The sequence below is a fragment of the Rhopilema esculentum genome, chromosome 7 (assembly GCF_057945365.1).
Source record: "Rhopilema esculentum isolate cy_ngs chromosome 7, ASM5794536v1, whole genome shotgun sequence".
Lineage (NCBI taxonomy): Eukaryota > Metazoa > Cnidaria > Scyphozoa > Rhizostomeae > Rhizostomatidae > Rhopilema > Rhopilema esculentum.
The window spans coordinates 8,990,814-9,012,577 of record NC_142821.1 but is presented as its reverse complement, the minus strand read 5'-3'; the positions used below and the strand labels follow the sequence as shown (position 1 = coordinate 9,012,577).

At 35.3% G+C, this 21,764-nt stretch overlaps 5 protein-coding genes across 5 annotated transcripts in view; 4 read left to right on the top strand and 1 right to left on the bottom strand.

Moving 5' to 3' along the window:
• Positions 1 to 21,764, bottom strand: part of LOC135683670 (phosphatidylinositol 4,5-bisphosphate 5-phosphatase A) — a 40,854-nt gene that overhangs the window by 1,147 nt on the left and 17,943 nt on the right. The window contains exon 14 of the mRNA XM_089109360.1: positions 14,159 to 14,226. The gene's annotated coding sequence lies outside the window, so the exon portion shown is untranslated. The remainder of the gene's footprint in view (positions 1 to 14,158; positions 14,227 to 21,764) is intronic.
• Positions 190 to 3,911, top strand: LOC148959953 (uncharacterized). The gene is made up of 5 exons (XM_089109386.1): positions 190 to 279; positions 843 to 907; positions 1,447 to 1,524; positions 2,860 to 3,017; positions 3,647 to 3,911. The coding sequence occupies exons 2-5, from the start codon at positions 856 to 858 to the stop codon at positions 3,773 to 3,775; spliced, it is 417 nt and encodes a 138-aa protein (XP_088965512.1). The 5' UTR covers positions 190 to 279; positions 843 to 855; the 3' UTR covers positions 3,776 to 3,911.
• On the top strand, positions 6,662 to 9,634 carry LOC148959952 (uncharacterized). The gene is made up of 5 exons (XM_089109387.1): positions 6,662 to 6,689; positions 7,167 to 7,229; positions 8,531 to 8,608; positions 9,043 to 9,200; positions 9,398 to 9,634. Exons 2-5 carry the CDS (start codon positions 7,178 to 7,180, stop codon positions 9,491 to 9,493), a joined length of 384 nt encoding a protein of 127 aa, XP_088965513.1. The 5' UTR covers positions 6,662 to 6,689; positions 7,167 to 7,177; the 3' UTR covers positions 9,494 to 9,634.
• Positions 11,658 to 15,003, top strand: LOC148959951 (uncharacterized). Its single transcript, XM_089109388.1, has 5 exons — positions 11,658 to 11,694; positions 12,145 to 12,207; positions 13,478 to 13,555; positions 13,972 to 14,129; positions 14,819 to 15,003. Exons 2-5 carry the CDS (start codon positions 12,156 to 12,158, stop codon positions 14,903 to 14,905), a joined length of 375 nt encoding a protein of 124 aa, XP_088965514.1. The 5' UTR covers positions 11,658 to 11,694; positions 12,145 to 12,155; the 3' UTR covers positions 14,906 to 15,003.
• On the top strand, positions 15,616 to 20,679 carry LOC135683677 (uncharacterized). The gene is made up of 6 exons (XM_065199006.2): positions 15,616 to 15,707; positions 16,447 to 16,511; positions 18,330 to 18,407; positions 19,144 to 19,301; positions 19,811 to 19,975; positions 20,436 to 20,679. The coding sequence occupies exons 2-6, from the start codon at positions 16,460 to 16,462 to the stop codon at positions 20,481 to 20,483; spliced, it is 501 nt and encodes a 166-aa protein (XP_065055078.2). The 5' UTR covers positions 15,616 to 15,707; positions 16,447 to 16,459; the 3' UTR covers positions 20,484 to 20,679.

The window sequence follows — 21,764 nt, the reverse complement described above, 5'->3', positions numbered from 1 at the left end:
ATGTCCTGACTAATCAATCATCGATTGGTTCAGGCAAACGATTGGTGCACTCAGTTTAAGTTTATTTTATAGATTGCCTTTAAAGACATCTTAAGTTTGCTGGTAGCACAGTACCTGAGAGGAATAGCAATTAAATCGTTCAATGCATATCCCAGGTAAATCAACAAAACTTAATTGTGTTTACTTAATTAGCACATACCTATGGCTATAAAATGTGAAGAAGATGGCTCAAAGTTACTTTCAGCAAAAATCACAGAGACGTCTTGTTGCTGAAAAGCAGTAAGTACTACTTTTTCTAAGGTAAAAATCAGGCTAAAGATCGCATGTATAATGTGTCTTTTTTTAAGTTTGATAGCCATGGAGTATATGCATCTTAACGTTCCTTTTTAATTGGTTTGCTTCACGTGGAAATGGTCTTCGAGACGATATTTTGCTTTAATTGCTTTTAAATAGCACTGCATACGTTTCAATTTGATTTTTTTACTACGAACAATTCGTATAGATTTGCGGCAATGACGATATGATAGCTTTATGACTGAGACAGCACAACCAGAAATATTCAATGCGAGGCTCTACAATAATGCTAAAAAATTTGCTTAGGTAGAACGTTTCTAGATCGTTCCTGTAATGTTTCATGATAAAGCAGAAGTAACCTTAGCAATGTAAAGACGATAAATGAAGACCAATGGTTTCCGAAGTTGCTAATCAGTGATGAAACATTTAAGAGAAATTTCGGCCTTGGCTGAAACACTCATCAATTTTGTTAACCATATTTTCAATGCTATAATGTGCAAATAGATTTTTAGAACTTTTAAAATGAATTTTGCTATTTCAATCTACAGGTAAACTGAAAAGATGAACACTGTCGTGCCCGCTCTCCTTGTTGCTTTTATAGCATCTTGCCAAGGTAAGCAAAACCAACCTATATCCTGGACTGATATTCAGTCTTGAGCCTAAATGCCATTAGGCAACATAATGTATTGGCAGAGGCGAAGTAACTGAGAGTCCTCAAGTTCAGGTTTGACCTATGAATCCTCTGCGCCTGTCAAACCAGTAGCAAATTGGTACCCGTTGGAATGGATAACGGCAATGTAAGGAAAGGAACTAAACACCCTACCTCGGTGTTAGAAAATTATTAGGCACTTTTGTTTGAGAATAATAGGAACAAAAGGGATTGTTCATTGGGAACAAAGTTTTTTTATAATATTTTAGGAGGCTCAACCCCCCTCCCCCTCATAGAACAATAGTACCTTGTATGGCTAGGAAAAATACTCTCACTGACAGGCATTTTCCATACCCACGGTTTATATACGCGACACATCTTTACCGTTACACTACCCTGGGTACCAGACGTTACACCTTCCTGTCCCAACAACTACATTTCCGTAATTTTCAAAACAAACAGTCTTTGCAAATTAATCTGCATGTCATTTGCTTTGACCATAGGTATAACGATAACGTTTCCAGTGAAGATATCTCCTATTGCTGGCTTATGGCCACCATCAGCATCTTGGGGAAACTGTCGTGAGTATATTTTCATACAATCAATTATTCACATTCGACTACTCTTTTCAACACAACATTTGTTTAAAATCTTCGCAGCGAACGCATTGGGGACTTCATATTGCCTCTTTTCATGCCCTAAGCAAGACAATTTCGAAACTTGTTTCCCACTTTATATGAGCTTGTGATTTTAAGGATGAAGGGGCAATAACAGCAAACTTAATAATCATAGTAATGCAAATCAGCAAGTTCACTTACTGTTAGGAATGGTATTACTAGAATATTGAAGAACCCAGTACCGTGAATCCTCGAATTGGCCCCCTCTCGAATAAGCCCCTACTGCTACCGTAAATTCTCGAATTGGACCCCTCCATTTGATGATTTTTGCCTTCTGAGGTTGCCTATGGCGTTCTATTGAATTACCACAACAAATTCATACTTTAGGTAGTAATTAGTTAAATGCTCATAAATAAATTCCTACTAGAATAAACGAGGTCTTTTAATAATGTCTTCTTAATGTCTACAATAATTTTTTAAGCCCCCCCCTCGTATAAGGCCCCCCTCGCATAAGCCCCCAGCCAAAAATATCAAAAATAAATAAGCCCCTACGGGGCTAATTCGAGGATTTACGGTATATCAGCATCTTATATATTAACAGTCTGCAAAACCACATACACCCGAGCTAAAAGGGATATGGGTTTCCAATCAACCATTGCGTTTAAATTTGTTTTGGGAAATGAAAAAGATTATACACATTTTAATTTGTTGTTACGAAGACATTTGTGTCTATTTAAAAGGATTGCTCATACCCAACTTGTCAAGTATCATCAAAATAACAGTTTGTGATTGGTCAGTATTCTTGCGATGCAAAACTGCTCACATGAAAAGCTAACCTCGCAGCAAGAACGACCGTAATGTCTTGGGTGATGACATGAAAAATCACAGGAAAACCCCCGCAGAGTTGCTTGCTCCCTTCAAGTGACAGGTTCCATTTTGGATGTTACCATATATATATATATAGGGCTTATATAGGACCAGTCTTAATTGTTTCCAAGTAGAACTGCTAGCTGGTCACAGGTAAACCCAAACTAAATAAAATAATTTCTGGATAACTCCAAATTGCTCCAGCATGTCCCGTGTAATTGACATAGATTAGAAAGATTAGCCTCGGTAAGGCATAAGGTGTATTAACCTCGATTTGAAAAAAATTAGCTCCGGACAGGTTAGGTGATAAAATTGACTCTAAAATTTTTAAATGTTTTCTCTAAAATGTATAATCAGGTTGCAAACTGTACAGTACAAAACTGCGTTATAATACTTAAAACAAAGATGTTCTCATGGATAATTCCTTTATAGACAGTGAAGTTAGACCAGGGCATGGTCTCATTCAGTCCAACAAGGAGTGTGTACTGGATAAGTTGAAGTCTACATGCGGCTTCACTGCAAGCCAAGCAGACACTTTGCTGCAAGCTGCTAGCACTATGGTCGGAAGACCTCCTCACGCTAGTGGACAGGTATGCCTTGTAGCTACTTTCTACAACATCACTTGATAGAGTGGCAACTGAAATATTTATTTTAGCATGATGCCGAAAGCTTTTTACCGAGATTCCACCGATGCAAACAATTACTCACGCTAGGTTTTAAAGAGGGTTTAAAGAGGGTTTAATAGCTTTACATCTGATTGATTCTTTTGGCTCTCCAATATTTCATCTTCCATTAAAAATTAGAAACAGGAAGTAACCAACATTTTGACAGCAACAACTAACACTTTTGCAAGCTAAAAAGTATGAACATAGGGTCATACTTGAAGTTAACTGACTGTACCATATTTTGCTTGTTCTAACAACTGTGCACATCTGTTTTTGATTTTGCTTGAAAACTATCTATATAATCAAAACACGAACCCTTCGATGCTTGTAAAATGTACTGATTTTGGTCTATCTATTTGGAGATCATTGCAAAAGTTTAGGTCATCAATGGCCTTTTCATAACCATCGGAGTCCATTTGAGGTAATAACAAGTTTTGGTTGCATTTCAAACCTAACAGAGGTATATCTATTTCCTAACCATTCACAAAACTCCGTGGAATGAAAGCTGAAATTTTTTGTGCATGCCTTGATACTCTTTATCTTTTTAAAAACAGCAAGTTGGTGTCGACAGTTGTTCAAAACAGTGTATGTGCAATGTTGCCTCAGATTGTTCCTGCCAAATAACACAAGATTGGTGCTCAAGAGATCTACGAAGCGCTTGCAGCAACGAAAGAAGTCGTTAGAGAGAATATTTTATCGTAGAGAAAAAAATGATAATTACAAACACATTCGACATGTTGGCTGTGATTAAAATTTGTCAAAGAGTATGATGATTCTTTGAAAATTGTTAAAGAGCCTAGTTTTCTGCATTTGTTCAAAGAGACTGGTCTATGCTTTCCAACCTCTCGTTGTACATTTTTAGGTAAAATATTGCAATGTTGCAATTCAAGTAAAAAGTTTCATTATGCAATTACTGAGCCCAAACTCATTGTGGTTAAACAGATGATATGCAGAAGTGGCCTACAAATTATCACTTACATCGACACAAGCAAGGTTATTTAATTTCACTAAATGGCTAGCGATATACATATTCTTGCTTATGATATTGATCTTATAAATAGATAATAAATAAATAAATAAATAAATAAATAATAGGAATGTCACTTTTCTATGAACGGCAATAAGAGTAGCCAAATGTCACTTTTGCATCTCAGTTAAAAAATATCAGTAGAATCAATATGAAAAATCACCTGATGACCAGAAAGATTTTGGACCAAGACAAGACCTTGACTAAAATTGATTTTTCCCCAAAAAAATATAATCGGCCTTAACACAATTTTAGCATGGTAAGAGGAACTGGATCGAGCCTATCAACCTTGAATGGAGATGCAGAATGAAAAATGAAAAAAAAGTATGATGCATAATTGTATAGCAATATGTTCCCAGAGGTAGCGAGTAATCAAAATAAAAAGGGGAAATAATTGTATCGTTATTAGCTTACTATTATGTTTTAACCCAAACAAACAATAAATAGAGAAGTAAGATAAAATGGTATCTTGATATTTTCTTTAAAAGTAGACAAAAGGATAAGTAAGCCGAGAGGCCAAGCCTGACATTGTTATCAGACATCCACCACTTCGAACATAAGATTCAAAGTTTGTTCCTTGAACCTGTTCACCTTTGAATTTTGACCTTTTATGAAATCGGGGGTCAATATCCATATGACCTTTTCACCTCTCATGAAATTGAGGATTGGATCCCTTTTCCGTCAGATCTGAACGTCTTTCGTGCTGTAAGGTTAAACATTAATCTGCTGGATACTAAAGAGAGCCTCAGCCAATGTAAAGAAAGGCGTGTAGCGTTTCTTCTGTTCTATTTTACCTATTTGGTTCCCTCCTATTTCCTTTTTTGGATGCTTGTTTAACTTTGATTTTGGTAAAGACTGTCTCTGTCATTTTCCATTTCTGCATTATTCAAATTAAATAAGGTGCCAGGTTTATTACAGATTCACACTGCTTCAAGGGTGTGACATTGAAAAAGCCTTTGGTATCTTCGTGTCTCCCCAAAAACAAGAGCATTCGCTCCAGGTATTCTAAGTTTAGCATGTCTTATTCCCTTTAAAAATCATAACCTGGTGTTTTTAGCAGAAAAAATTCTTAAATTTTACCCTTTGAGAATGCAGGCCAATAGATAGATACAATATGGGCCAACTATAAAAACAATCATTACCTTCTATTGTAAGCAAATGTTATAAAGAAAAGTCGAAGCTAACATCAAACCAAACGATATTTGTTCGAAGCACCTATGTCATCACATTTCATTCCTTTGCCTACTATTTTGTCCTTTGACTTAATTTTTGAATCAACACAAGGTGATCAACCTCCAGGAGAAAATGTCAGTACTTCAGCAGTTTTGTTTAGTCAGCTGTTTCCATAGAAGGAGCACTTGCTTTCGTAAAATCAAGGCCTGGCTTTTAAAAATGCATTCTTGCAGCATGTTGACCGGTTGGCTTTTAGAATGCAGTATATTATCATTTGTAAAATGTTGGCACTTCACTTTCAACCTTTGACTCTTTGTCATTAAACAAAAGATGAATTCAAGAAAGCGTTTTGCTTTTTGATATCGAAGGAATTGAATGTTTTCAAATAATGAATCATTCTTAAAAGCAAATTATATCTAACTGTAGCAAAATTTCTTTGACCGGCATTGAAGAAACATAAGACACTCTGACAGAAGGTCTTTGCGAAAGTTTAGGGTGTATTGATCAGTATGATAATTTGCAGATGCAAAGTCACGTGTAATTAGAGACAGGTGAAGAAGCTGAGTAGCAAGAGAAAGTAGCAGATGTAAAAAGAATTTGAAGTCGACAAAACATTATATTCGAGACATATCGTGTTTGTAGAGACGTTGTGTTTTGATACAAAATCGAAAAATCGAAATGGTATCATTTCATTTATCTTTTTGTTGTATTTTTTATGCTGGACTCTGACCCCTGTATCACAACAACAGCTAGTGAGAATAACTGTACATATAGAGTTGCACAGGCATTGGCTTATAACAGGAAGGCTCTATGCTGTTTCACGTATTGATCAGTTAACATATGATTACACAATCAGGCTTTGTTTGTGTTATAGCTCTATTGCTCTGTACAAATTATACGTTGTCAAACATAAACAAGTAGAGGCAACAAGTAGATTGCTTATTAACTACAGGTTTTCTCATACTAAAACCTCACAGAAGATTCTGTTAAGTGTAGGTTATCATTTCTTATACTGATGAGATACGCAATGGAATACCACAGTGATCTCATCTTTGTCCCTTGATGTTTTTTATATGGATAAAAGTAATTAACGCACAACATACATTTTTCTTTCTAAGGGCAATAGAAAATCAGTCACGAGGTTGAACTTTGCCTTAATAAAAGAATCTCAGAATGAAATAAATATAATTTTGCTTGGAAGTGTTGATTATCCAGACATAATAACATAAGAACTTAATGCATATGGAAGTTAGAAACGTAATGTATTTTCCAGGTAAATCAACAAACACTTGTTGGTGTTGTCTCCATGTGCTCCGTTCAGGGCTATAAAAGTGCCTGAGAGATAGCCAGACAGTACTTAGAAGAAAAGGTCTACTTACAACAAAGTCCCTCAACCGGTAAGTAGCAGATAGCAATACTTTATACGTTAGATCTTATGAGGATAGCAAAGAGATTTGCATTAAGATTTCGTATTTTCTTTAGGTTCGATAATTATTGTCCATATTTTTGCATCTCTACGTTGCTTTGTCAAAACTCGATTTGGTAGCCAAGACATATTCCATTGGTTTCCCAAAAGATTCAACTGTATCTAAACTGACATAAATTTTGCTATTACAATTCGGTTGCATTGCTTTATTAACTGCATACAATAAAATATATCGAATCGATTGTCTCTTCAAAAATTTCTTTCTTCGAACTTGCGATGATCTTAAAATTTTGAAGCTGTTGCAACGAGAATTTTTTCAGGTCTGTGCTTTTATTGTCTCTATCTGAAAACTACTTCCAATATCTTAAGTTTGAGATATCAAAAGAATTCATCAGCATTTCATAAGTGTAGTTTTCACATGCTTTTTAACATTTGGATTTTTCTACAGTTATCAAGAAAATGAAGACATTCATTGTTTTTCTTATTTTTGCTGTCATGGCAACTTGTCAAGGTAAAAGCAAAGTTCGTTTTTTCGATCAAGCTTTTGAATAAGAAAAGTGAAATCACTTTTTAGATAGAATCCTTTTTGATTTAATGTTGGAAAAAGAAAAGAAGTAACATGCATAAATTTAGGCTACTTAGTTTTCGAGTTTTTGATTTGCTGTTATTAAATCGAGAATATGTAATAACTTAATTGATTTTGCAAAAAGCTGTTTCATTAAAATGCTGCCAGAGATATATCAGCCCCCTAGAAAAAATCCTAAGTCGAGCTTGGGCCACCTTGCCCCTTACATAAGGTAGATCCTGCAGTGCCTTTAGATCAAACATAGGTTTTCAGAGCTAGTGATCAAAAATAAAATGTAACAACAGTTCAATCCCGGTAACTCTCGATCTTCCAAGGGAACAATGAAAATCTATCCAGTTAGGAATGCTTCTATAAGAAAGTACCGGGAACATTCATATACACTTTTCTTTATAGGAATACCTTATTTTTTGCTGAGCCTCAATATTAGTACGTTTTTTTATTTTGAGCCTAAGATTGTTTTTAACTTATTCTTTTTCTTTATCATATTCTTTATCGACACAAGATGTAACTAAGTCGCATTGTAGTGTTAATGATTAAAAGGTCGGATACATATATTTCAAGACATATAGATTGAATCTTGCATTTGTTTTGCTCTCCAAAAAACTCAAATAAACAAAGAATATAACTTTTGATGATGCTTGTCGCTTGAAATTAAGGCTAAGTATTCATATAGACTATCATCATCATCAGGTACCATCTTCTATCAGAAGGTTGGCTACCATGACCCTCCAACTATCCCTATCGACAGAATTTCGTTTAGCTCTTCCAATGCTCTCACACCCGCTCCATTCCTTAACATCATCTCCCCATGTTCTTCTTTGTCTTCCCCTGTCTCTTTTTCCGTCAATCATATCTTCGAAAACAAGCCTTGCCAAGAACCCGGACGATCCCCTCATAATGTGGCCAGCAAATCTCACTTTTCTTTTTATCATTTCGTTGACTAAAACTCTCTGATGTCGAATTGTTTCTAACATTTGTTTTTGTTGGTTACTCTTTCAGTCCAGCTTATAGACTATATTGTTCCAAAAAAGTTTGGATAAAGGGAAATCAAAACAGTTATCGGAGGCTCGAGTTATCAGGGTTTGTGTTATCAGGCATTTGAATTAGCAGAGGTTCGAGTTATTGGAGATTCAAATAACTGATATTATACTGTATAAGCTCAAGCAAAATCTTTGTTATTGCCGTTGTCCCTTCAGTTGAAAACTTAAAAAGTAATTTTGTTGCAGGAATGACAATTAAGTTTCCTGTGTTGGTATCACCTATCGCAGGCATATTTGCACCATCAAGCTCTCGGGGAAACTGCGGTGAGTACTGGATGCAATCTTTCAAGCGTGGATAAAGCCTAACAACTTTCGTTCTATTATATAACCCATATCTTCCAAATGTATTTGTATTAATCAATACCGTTGTTCTAGTTCCCTGTGTTGACTGGTTAGCGATGCTTCTTCCGTCGTGGACGGTCTTCGGCCTACCATGTATCAACTTCACATCGTTTGCGCAGTGACAAAGTTTCGTCCACGTACATAAAATATAACTATTCTGCCATTGGCTTCGGCCAAACAAAGGTTTGGATGCAGCCAACAAAGTTTTAATACTTCCAGGCCAATTTACCAACCAACTCACGACATTGGCAAATTAGCTAACAACAAAGTGAGGAGGGGGAGAGAGTGACATCCTTCACCCCACACCAAAGCAGTATTCATGAATCAAGTATTGAAAGGCTGGAATTTCGTTTTAGATAGCGAGCAGAAGGCATACGGTGGGATAGTTGACTCAAACAAGGAATGTTCCATGGAAAAGCTCAAATCTGTCTGTAAATTTGAAGATGATCAAGCAGAGATGTTTTTCAGACTTGCGAATTCAATTATCGCTAGGCATCCAATGGCCAAAGGAGAGGTAGGTTTTTAAAACTACAACTTTTACCCTTCGTGAATTTTTCTTCAACATTTTATCAGTATTCGGTGCCATCCTGGTTTCATAGTGATAAATGCCAAAACACTCAGAAACAATAGAGAATAAAATAACATACTGCATCGCAAGAGATATACTACTTCTACTTTAAGACTAATGTTTCGAATTTCTTCAAATTCAAGCCAAATGGAGCAGACAAGGATAAAAGGAAATGCATGTGCAAAGTTGCATCTGAATGCAAATGCCAGATCACACAAGATTGGTGTAAAGATGAATGAAAAGTGCAACGAACATTCAAGGAATTTCAAAGTATATTAATGACGATCTGTATGTTTTTGACGATTGTTGATTTCTATCTGCATAAGTCGAACCCAGAAAGATAATAAAAGTTAATGGAAGTATCTTACACCATACTAAAAGCTTTCTTGTCTGACACTCCTCAGAGTATAAAACATCAGAATAAGGGTTTAGAAAAACAAGATCGAAACTATATATACAGTTGCGATTTTTCTATAGGCACACGTTGCTGATTTTACCACTTTACCTGCTATATGATTTAGTTCTTCTGGTTGGCCTTTTCCCGGAACTGGGTGAATGGGGAATCAGCTTTTTCCCATATGTGTTGCACTGGTCGCACGGAAGACCGTCAGATCTGAAGGTCTTCCGTGCTGTAAAGTTAAAAATTAATCTGCTGGACACTAAAGAGAGCCTCAGCCAATGTAAAGAAAGGCGTGTAGCGTTTCTTCTGTTCTTTTTTACCTATTTGGTTCCCTCCTATTCCCTTTTTTGGATGCTTATATAATTTTGACTTTGGTAAAGATTGACTCTGTCATTTTCCATTTCTGCATTATTCCAATTAAATAAGGTGCTAGGTTTATTACATATTCTCACTGCTTCAAGGGTGTGACATTGAAAAAGCTTTTTTGGTATCTTCCCGTCTCCCCAAAAACAAGAGCATTCGCTCCAAGTATTCTAAGTTTAGCATGTCTTATTCCCTTTATAAATCATAACTGGGTGTTTTTAGCAGAAAAATTCTTAAATTTTACCCTTTGAGAATGCAGGCCAATAGATAGATACAATATGGGCCAACTATAAAAACAATCATTACCTTCTATTGTAAGCAAATGTTATAAAGAAAAGTCGAAGCTAACATCAAACCAAACGATATTTGTTCGAAGCACCTATGTCATCACATTTCATTCCTTTGCCTACTATTTTGTCCTTTGACTTAATTTTGGAATCAACACAAGGTGATCAACCTCCAGGAGAAAATGTCAGTACTTCAGCAGTTTTGTTTAGTCAGCTGTTTCCATAGAAGGAGCACTTGCTTTCGTAAAATCAAGGCCTGGCTTTTAAAAATGCATTCTTGCAGCATGTTGACCGGTTGGCTTTTAGAATGCAGTATAGTATCATTAAACAAAAGATGAATTCAAGAAAGCGTTTTGCTTTTTGATATCGAAGGAATTTATTGTTTTCAAATATGAATCATTCTTAAAAGCAAATTATATCTAACTGTAGCAAAATTTCTTTGACCGGCATTGAAGAAACATAAGACACTCTGACAGAAGGTCTTTGCGGAAGTTTAGGGTGTATTGACCAGTATGATAATTTAGAGATGCAAAGTCACGTGTAATTAGAGACAGGTGAAGAAGCTGAGTAGCAAGAGAAAGTAGCAGATGTAAAAAGAATTTGAAGTCGACAAAACATTATATTCGAGACATATCGTGTTTGTAGAGACGTTGTGTTTTGATACAAAATCGAAATTGTATCATTTCATTTATCTTTTGTTTTTTTTTTATGCTGGACTCTGACCCCTGTATCACAACAACAGCTAGTGAGAATAACTGTACATATAGAGTTGCACAGGCATTGGCTTATAACAGGAAGGCTCTATGCTGTTTCACGTATTGATCAGTTAACATATGATTACACAATCAGGCTTTGTTTGTGTTATAGCTCTATTGCTCTGTACAAATTATACGTTGTCAAACATAAACAAGTAGAGGCAGCAAGTAGATTGCTTATTAACTTCAGATTTTCTCATACTAAAATCTCACAGAAGATTCTGTTAAGTGTAGGTTATCATTTCTTATACTGATGAGATACACAATGGAATACCACAGTGATCTCATCTTTGTCCCTTGATGTTTTTTATATGGATAAAAGTAATTAACGCACAACATACAATTTCCTTTCTAAGGGCAATAGAAAATCAGTCACGAGGTTGAGCTTTGCCTTAATAAAAGAATCTCAGAATGAAATAAATATAATTTTGCTTGGAAGTGTTGATTATCCAGACATAATAACATAAGAACTTAATGCATATGGAAGTTAGAAACGTAATGTATTTTCCAGGTAAATCAACAAACACTTGTTGGTGTTATCTCCATGTGCTCCGTTCAGGGCTATAAAAGTGCCTGAGAGATAGCCGGACAGTACTTAGAAGAAAAGGTCTACTTACAAGAAAGTCACTCAGGCGGTAAGTAGCAGATAGCAATACTTTATACGTTAGATCTTATGAAGATAGCATAGAGATTTGCGTAAAGATAAAGGTCCACATTTTTGCATTTCTACGTTGCTTCGTCAAAGCTCGATTTGATAGCCAAGACATATTCCATTGGTTTCCCAAAAGATTCAACTGTATCTAAACTGACATAAATTTTGCTATTACAATTCGGTTGCATTGCTTTATTAACTGCATACAATAAAATATATCGAATCGATTGTCTCTTCAAAAACTATTTCTTCGAACTTGCGATGATCTTAAAATTTTGAAACTGTTGCAACGAGAATTTTTTCAGGTCTGTGCTTTTATTGTCTCTATCTGAAAACTACTTCCAATATCTTAAGTTTGAGATATCAAAAGAATTCATCAGCATTTCATAAGTGTAGTTTTCACATGCTTTTTAACATTTGGATTTTTCTACAGTTATCAAGAAAATGAAGACATTCATTGTTTTTCTTATTTTTGCTGTCATGGCAACTTGTCAAGGTAAAAGCAAAGTTCGTTTTTTCGATCAAGCTTTTGAATAAGAAAAGTGAAATCACTTTCTAGATAGAATCCTTTTTGATTTAATGTTGAAAAAAGAAAAGAAGTAACATGCATAAATTTAGGCTGCTTAGTTTTCGAGTTTTTGATTTGCTGTTATTAAATCGAGAATATGTAATAACTTAATTGATTTTGCAAAAAGCTGTTTCATTAAAATGCTGCCAGAGATTTATCAGCCCCCTAGAAAAAATCCTAAGTCGAGCTTGGGCCACCTTGCCCCTTACATAAGGTAGATCCTGCAGTGCCTTTAGATCAAACATAGGTTTTCAGAGCTAGTGATCAAAAATCAAATTTATCAACATTTCAATCCCGGTAACTCTCGATCTTCCAAGGGAACAATGAAAATCTATCCAGTTAGGAATGCTTCTATAAGAAAGTACCGGGAACATTAAAACACACTTTTCTTTATAGGAATACCTTATTTTTTGCTGAGCCTCAATATTAGTACGTTTTTTTATTTTGAGCCTAAGATTGTTTTTAACTTATTCTTTTTCTTTATCATATTCTTTATCGACCCAAGATGTAAATAAGTCGCATTGTAGTGTTAATGATTAAAAGGTCGGATACATATATTTCAAGACATATAGATTGAATCTTGCATTTGTTTTGCTCTCCAAAAACTCAAGTAAACAAAGAATTTAACTTTTGATGATGCTTGTGGCTTGAAATTAAGGCTAAGTATTCATATAGACTATCATCATCATCAGGTACCATCTTCTATCAGAAGGTTTGCTACCATGACCCTCCAACTATCCCTATCAACAGAATATCGTTTAGCTCTCCCAATGCTCTCACACCGGCTCCATTCCTTAACATCGTCTCCCCATGTTCTTCTTTGTATTCCCCTGTCTCTTTTTCCGTCAATCATACCTTCGAAAACAAGCCTTGCCAAGAACCAGGATGATCCCGTCATAATGTGGCCAGCAAATCTCACTTTTCTTTTTATCATTTCGTTGACGAAACTCTCTGATGTCGAATTGTTTCTAACATTTGTTTTTGTTGGTTACTCTTTCAGTCCAGCTTATAGACTATATTGTTCCAAAAAAAGTTTGGATAAAGGGAAATCAAAACAGTTATCGGAGGTTTGAGTTATTGGAGATTCAAATAACCGATATTATACTGTATAAGCTCAAGCAAATCTTTGTTATTGCCGTTGTCCCTTCAGTTAAAAACGACGATTGAAGAATCCTGCTAAAAATTAATTTTGTTGCAGGAATGACAATTAAGTTGCCTGTGTTGGTATCACCTATCGCAGGCATATTTGCGCCATCAAGCTCTTGGGGAAATTGCGGTAAGTCGTGGAAGCCATCTATCTATTTTAGCATGGATGTAGCCTAACAATTCCAGATATTATATAAAAATAACCTGACTAGCTGGCGATATTACTTCCTTTGTAATCTTCCTACGGTGTTCTACTTTGACCTCGTTTGTGCATTCACAAATGCCCATCCGCGTACATGCGGTATGATTTCTGCAAAATTCCTCTATACGAACTTGGCTTCGGACGAGCGAAGATTTGGATGCAAGCAGTATATCTTTATGTAGATCGATTCCAATTAACTGCTAGAATATTTCCAAAATTGTTCTTTGGCAACTAAGCTAGCAAACAAAATTGAGTACAGGGAGGCGACTAACAGCCTACACCCCACATCCTACCTCCGAATCCTGCCCCACATCCCACACCCAAAGGCTGGTTTCTCGTTTTAGATAGTGAGCAGAAGGCATACCATGGACTTGTTGAATCAAACAAGGGATGCTCAATGAAAAAACTCAAATCCATATGTATGTTTGGGGATGATCAAGCAGAGTTGCTCTTCCGCCTGGCTAACTCAATTGTCAGTAGACATCCGATGGCCAGAGGAGAGGTAGGTTTTAATGAAAAATTAAAACTTACATTCTTTATGGCTGTTCTTCAAATTTGCGTCTATGTTCACGATGGCTGTCTCATCCAATATTAACTTTCTAAAAGAAGTAAGAAATACTTGTATGGCTTTTGATGAAATTTTCTATTGAAGCTTCATATTCCTAATACGGTGTAAAGAAATGATATTGATGCCGAGCAATAAAGATTTCTTTTCATATGCAACTTGATATTATCGCAAATATGGTTTTACTGCATTTACGAAAACATTATGGGTTATGTCACTTATTATTTTTTTATGACTAGGAGATACACGGTATGAAGATAGGTCATATCTAGACTGTAGGAGAGACATTTTCATGTACTAATTTAGCACAGAGCATACAAATCATTTACTTTCAAAATTTTCGGTCATTTTTCTGACGATTTATGCTGTGAAAATATTGGACCCAAAGCTCAAGTTTCTTAAAAATGTTTTAAATGTTTGCTTTTTTTCAATACATTTTTATATTTTGTGACCCCAAAAAGTTGTTTGGATCGTAAAAAACATCACCTTCATATGGTGTCATTCTAGTGTGATAGTGATTAATGCCAAAATACTAAAAAGACTACAGAATAAAATAACATACTGGCTAGCATGAGATGTACTTATACAATTGTTAGACTAATGTTTCGAATTTCTTCCAATTCAAGATAATCGGAGCAGACCAGGATGCAAAGAAATGCATGTGCAAAGTTGCATCTGAATGCAGATGCCAGATCACACAAGATTGGTGCTAAAATGAGCAAAAAGGGCAACGAACATTGAAGAAATTTAAAAGTAAAATCCAGCAAATTGTTGTTAAATATATTTTAGCATCAATTCAGTTATATGAGGATTTCATTAAATCTTTTTCGCATGCCTATCTGCCTCAACATATGTCAATAATATATCGAGCACAATCAGCAAATCGTGATTGCAAATATTGCTGTAAATGTGTTTGTCAAGGAAGCATTCACCATCACCAGCGCAGGGGCTTAGCTGATAAAAGATCTCAATGAAACCGGGGATAGGGTATTGTAGACCGATGCAGTTAGGAAGGAGAAAAATATTTCTTTGACTAAATTTCTGAAGCGTAGTCCTGTGACTAGATCAAAATATTTCTGAAGCGTAAGCATGGAGACTTTAGCTACGTAACTGACAGAGGGAGTGTATAGGTTGTGGCGGTTTTTTCATGAGTTGTTCGGTAAAACCGTTTGTTGGCTAGTAAAACTGCCAAATGGTAAGTATAATAGGGACAAAGCAAGTTTTATCCATGTTCAGTAAGTTGGTAAACTTTGTTGCCATACCACAAACAATTGTGACTGTGATTTTCTCAATGAAAGACGGTGGAGCTAGCTTTGTGCTGAGCAGGTTGCATGAATCTTACTGTTTCAATTTGAATCAAAATTTGACATAACCAATGGTCACGGACAAGTTCACAAGGCACAGAAAGTTAGCTCATCTATGTTTGTGCTTTGAGCAATACTGTAAAACCTTTTTATTGAGGTGTTAAGCCAGATTATTAACTGAATATTAACTGAAAACCACATCTATACAGTGGTAAGTATTGGCCTTAAAATCCTTCTTTGCCTGTATTTTTACCTTTTGATAAACTATCTCGGTTGTTGCAAAAGCTCTGCCTGCGCTAGCGTAACTGCTAACTTTTTTCAAAGAATTTCGATTCAACATTCATCGCAACTTTCGGAAATTTAAGATACAATGAACAAGCTAGTATGAATCATTCACAAACAACATTTGTATGTTGATTAAAACTATTATTTGAAATTGTGAGCCTCGTGAATCCGGGGATAATGTATTGTAGACAGCTACGGTGGCAAAGAATCTCGCTCAAAAAGTATTCTGTGACTAGTTTCGAACTATATTTCTGAGACTAAATAATAGAGATTCTGGCACCCAGGGTGGAGATTGTGTGACCTGCTTATAGATGGGAAGGGTGGTTATAATGTCAACTAAATAACTCAACGAACGATTCATAAGTTGAGAATTGATAAGAAGACCACTCCAGTAACCATTGTTGGGCCGTGTTGAAAGTTGAGGTTCGGCCAAATGCTCAGTAATTTATATTTGAAGCCTTTGCTAAGATTGTTACATCGTTTGCTTGCAGGATTATGTTATTCTTGTCTAAGGAATAATTTTTCTTCTTAAAATCTGCCACACAAATTGAATTATCTCAATTTTCATTGGTTTTTTCTCTTATCAATTTATCCTATTTGAGAATATCGAAACGCAGCTTTAATTGAAAATTGTTGTCGTTGGACTGAGTGTCTTTATTTTACAGAGAAATCCTCAAGATGACGTCATTCATTGCTCCCATCTTTCTTGCTTTTATAGCAACTTGTCAAGGTGATTGCTCGATTTTTGTCAATTTTTCTCATCAACGTAAACAGTTTCGGCATAAAGAAACTTAAAAGCGGCTTTGAAAAACGCAAACATATGAGTATACTAAGGCTTTCATCTGGCACTCTTCAGAAGATAAAACGTTAGAACATTGAACGAAACTCTGATTGGGTAACCTTAACAGTCATGTGCACGTGTTTCTGATTGGCCTATTTCGATCCACAACAGGGTAAATGTATTTCCTAGCGCAGAGTTTTCGTTCTATGTTCTGACATTTTATACTCTGAAGAGTGACAGACAAAAAGCTTTAGTATGCTCAAATATTTGCTTTTTTCAAAGCCATTATTGAGTATTGTACCACCAAAAGATTGTTTGTATAAAGAAACTCTTTAAAGTTAACTAATGATCATCTACTAGCATATCAGGAGTATCAGTTATACGGAATTCCTTGCAGTTGGTCCTAAAATAATACCAGGTTTAATAGGTAGCAATAACGAGATATCACAAGTGCTAATGAATAGCACATCAACTAGCTGGCATATAATATAGATATTGACAAATTTAATGAAAATATCGAAAAATGGATATTGATAGCAATATAAAATTCTTAAAATGTCAAAAAATGTCCATGTGCCTCAAGAAGAAAATCATGAGCACTCTGATGTTGCCAGCAATGACATATGGTGCAGAAACATGGACATGTTTACCCCAGTTTTCCAAGAAGTCGATTTTTCAATTTCTCGACATCCGGTGAAAAACCTTTAGAAGGGGGGGGGGGGGAGGTTGGTGGCTGATCGGATCGATTTGTAAGAATGATCAGATCGATTCTCATTCTTACAAAAAAACTCCCGTTACAAAATATGCTGCTTGAGGAAATTGCTTTAAAAAAATTTCGAAATTGATAAAAAAATACCTAAAAGGCATTGCTCTGTTATGCAACGTTTCGAGCCAAAGGCAGGAAAGGAGAGAGGAAGCGCTTGTGGAGGCCATCCGCCAGGAGTGATTATGGCAGCATCATCATCATGATTATAATGATGATGCCATCATCACGTGAAATTCCGATGATTGAAGTAAACAGGTAAAAATACATTTGAAAAGCAGAGAAGTGGCAAAATGTAAACTTTGGATCATGACTTGCGGAAAATGTAGAAATAGTCACTAATAAATATTTATTTAATTCCTATTAAGTGGTACACTCTTTTTTTATAAGAACCAGTAAATTTAAGTTCAGGCTGACTGTTCTTATTTTTTTCGAAAATCTGAGGCTGAATTGTTCTTAATTTGTTCTTAATCTAATAGGGTGTAAGCAGTGCGAGTGCTAGCTTTTTCGCTCTAGGAAGGTGTTCAGGCCTCATTTGCCAACAAAGTGAGTAAGACAACCTTCATTTGCCGAAAAGTTTGGATATTCGACGAAAAAGCACCCACACATCGCTAAAAATCCTCGATTTTGAGAAAAAATGTTGTTCAAAATTGCATTTTGCAGAAGCTCAGCTTCAGCTTGTTCTTAATTTGTTCTTAACTTTTGACCAATTTTGAGGCTCGTGTTCTTATATAAAAAAAAGAGTGTACACCATATAACTCGGACTTTTGCCATGTCGATTTCATTTTACTTTCCTTCCTTATTCAAGTGAAAAATCCTACCCCGGGCATTAGCTGAGTCCGACCATTTCCTTTCCACTTAAAGGTCCAACTTAACGGAATTCAGCAGTGTATACCGATGAGGACAGAAAAATAAAAAAAGGATTTCAAAGGTTCTGCAAAATCAAATATGTGTTATTCGCTTGAGCTGAGAAAGTTGTCTTAAAACATATTTGTTCATTCTAGGTATAACAATTCGTTTGCCTGTGATGACCAACCCAATTTCAGGAATGTTTGCTCCATCAAGCTCTTGGGGATCTTGCAGTGAGTATAAAGCATTGAGTTTGACTTATAGCTAGCTTTATTATATCAGGCAGGAAACATTAACATGATCACAAATATACAGAATCATTTTGTATTGCATTGTAGTCTCCATTTAATGGATATGCATGGAACCAGGGTTTTCGTGACAAAGCTATTTGTACGTCGTTTGGAGGTTCCCTTATTTTGGGGTGCCCGTTGATGAACACCCCATTGATTTAATACCAGTACATCAAAAAAATGTTCGGAATAACAATTTTAACACATTTGTTTAAAAAACGAATGTATTCTTGCAACCTTACAGCAATTGTGATGCCAGAGAGACACGTACCCTAATTATCGACCCGACCATAAGACAAATTTTTGTGGTGCTGGAAGGACGTCGGCGGTGGATTTTGTCGGTATAATGAGAATGACATTGAGAATGACATTGAGAATACCACTACGTAACAACACTTTGAATTTGTCATTCTCTGATTAAAGCAAAAACGTTCCCTGTAAGTAAAAGAATGTTTTCTGACATTAAAAAGTTATGGCCTAAAGAAGCTTTTTTCCCCCTCCCTATTTCCCGCAGTACCTTTTCGGCTACGGTCGTCATTGCCTTTCTGCCACATCTATTTGCCACATAATTTCTTGTAAGGTCAGATGCCTCCATTAGTAGTCTATCATCAATGTCTCACATTCGCGCAGTTCATTTGAGAGTAATTGATGAAAGTTGTACATCAATTTTCATCTGTAGATAGCGAGCAAAAGGCATTCCATGGGATGGTCCAGTCAAACAAGGATTGTGCTATGGAAAAGCTGATGTCAGTTTGTGAGTTTAGTGAACAGGATGCTCAGATGTTGTTCAACCTTGCAAATTCGATAATTTCCAGGCACCCCATGGCTCGTGGTGAGGTAAGAATTGCTAATACACTCTAAACATCAACTAACAATTACAAAATTCATTCACATTTAAAAATCTCTTTCATTCAGGGGCGCACAATTTCCAAAAAAGGGGCGCCATACTTGCTTCGACTCGTCGAGGGAGGGGCAACTGCCCCTAGTTGCCCCCTTAAATCCGCCACTGGTATCATTGTAGCCAGTCTGCAACTGAATTAAATTGCTTTGCAAAATAAAAGAATTTTAATAGAATCATTAAGTGTTCAAAATTTTCAAAAATTCTAAAAATAAATCTTTATGACAGCATTATTTTGCTACTTTTTTGTAATATGAAGCTGTTTTATAAAGACCATAGTCAGCATAAGGAGAGCTGGTAACAAAATAGCTGGACTAAACACTGAGTTAATAAGTTGCTTTAAATAAATTCCTTGCATACAATTAATTATAAAATTCAAATTTACTATAAGCAAAACATAAAAGCATACAATTTTAACAAGCCATATTGAATTTTTTTCCAATAAAAGGTAGTGGGAGCAGATAGTGGTGCCAAAAAATGCATGTGCAAGGTTGCATCTGAATGCAAATGCACAATAACACAAGACTGGTGCAGTGATCGTGATTTGAAAAAGAAAGCTAGGAAAATGACAAATAAGAAGAAATCTGAAGAAAAGGCAGAAGAGAAAAAAATCGTAAGCCAATGCATTAAGTTTTTTTAAATCATTTATATATTTGCATGGTCAATTGGTTAATTGATATTTTGAAGTGACCATGGTACTCTGAAGGTAAAGATCAGACTTTTGGAAGAAGTGTAGTCAGTAAGATACCACTCTAAATGATATTGATTTATTGAGGTTTTCAATAGATCCGTGATCTTCAAATTAGAATAATGGAAATATTTTAAATAAATCAGGTTTTGAAAGATCAGTACTTTTTGAACAATTTAAAACAAAAAAATAATTTTTCATTAAAGGCCTTTTATCAAGACATGTTAAAAATTCAAATACAAATTTTCTTAATTACACCATCATATGATTTTTAAAAAAATAAATAGTTCAAATACAATTTTCCTCGCTGAAATTCATAAATTTTAAAATAAATAAAAACTGGTATTGATTTTTTGAAAGTTAACAATTGAAGTTTTTCCACCAGAAAAATAGTGAAAAGGAAGAAAATGATGCAGAAATTCACAAAAATTGAAGTAAAAAGAAAGTGAAGGAAAAAAAGTTTAAAAAGAGACAGACAAGCAAGAAGAGAAGGGCAAGAAGAAAGATAAATAAATTTTTGTGTAAATAAAACACAAAAAGAATATTTTTCCTTGTATGGAAGGCATACTTCAATGAAAAACAGAAAGTGTATTAGATTATATCTATGATTCGTTGAATTAGAAAAATGAGCAATATTTCTCTTTGATTTGATAGCATACACAAAACAAAAATATACTACAATATAATTTAATTCTTATAATGGTTACTTAAGCCCAGTTTCAAAAGGTTTACTCTACTGTACTGAAGATCAGTGAGATACGGGTACTTTTGGGTCTAGAATTTGGAGAAATGCTAGTTTGGGTAAGCCAGTACACTTTATGTATCCAGGAGCATCACCAAAGAGGGTGGGGTGTAGTACCCCAATATTTTGTTTGTTGCAACATTGAGAGTTTTGATAGGCAAAAGATGTAATTTTTGCAACAATTATAACATATTAACATTTTCTGTGAACTTTCAAAGTATGGCACTAGAGTATAAACTTTTCAACAGAAACACATAAAAGTAGCATGTAGGAGCTTTTATATTTTGACCTCACTCACTTTTGACCTCTTAAAGAGTAAGGCATGCCCTTTTTGTCGGCAAAAATCACCTCTTCACCTCTCCGAACAATTTTCTTGGCTTTGCCCCTGCATGTATACTGAAAAGGATTTTTTTCCAAAACAGAAAGAAACATAACATGACTTATGAACGACTCAATGTAATTGGCAATGATTACCTCCAGAGTTTAGGTTACAAACAAATCATAAGATTACCATCATATTGATATCATGACTATCATTTTGTAAATTTGAGAAGTTTCTTTAGAGGTTAAGAGATGTATTGAATAGTTTTGAATTGTTTGATTCGAATATATGAAGGAATATACCTTTGGTAAACAATCATTGTTTCTAAGAGATTGCCAGTGCGACAGTTATACAACATAGAATGGAAATACAACATAGATTGGAACAACTAAACCTACATACAACATGGAAAACATGCTGACATGGAGTTTAGTTTGGGTGTACGAGCTGCAAGTGGAATCAAAACTAGTGTGCGTTGCCCTTTGAGTTGCATGTTAAGACCCTTAATTTTACCTTGGATCATACCAGGTTCACCGGGGCATTTGTTTAGGTACGCCGAAAATATAAAAGCAGATAGTAAAACTGTAAACATTGTTGCACCAGACAAAGAAAACTGATTATTAAAGAAAACTGTGGTGTATGAGTCTTTA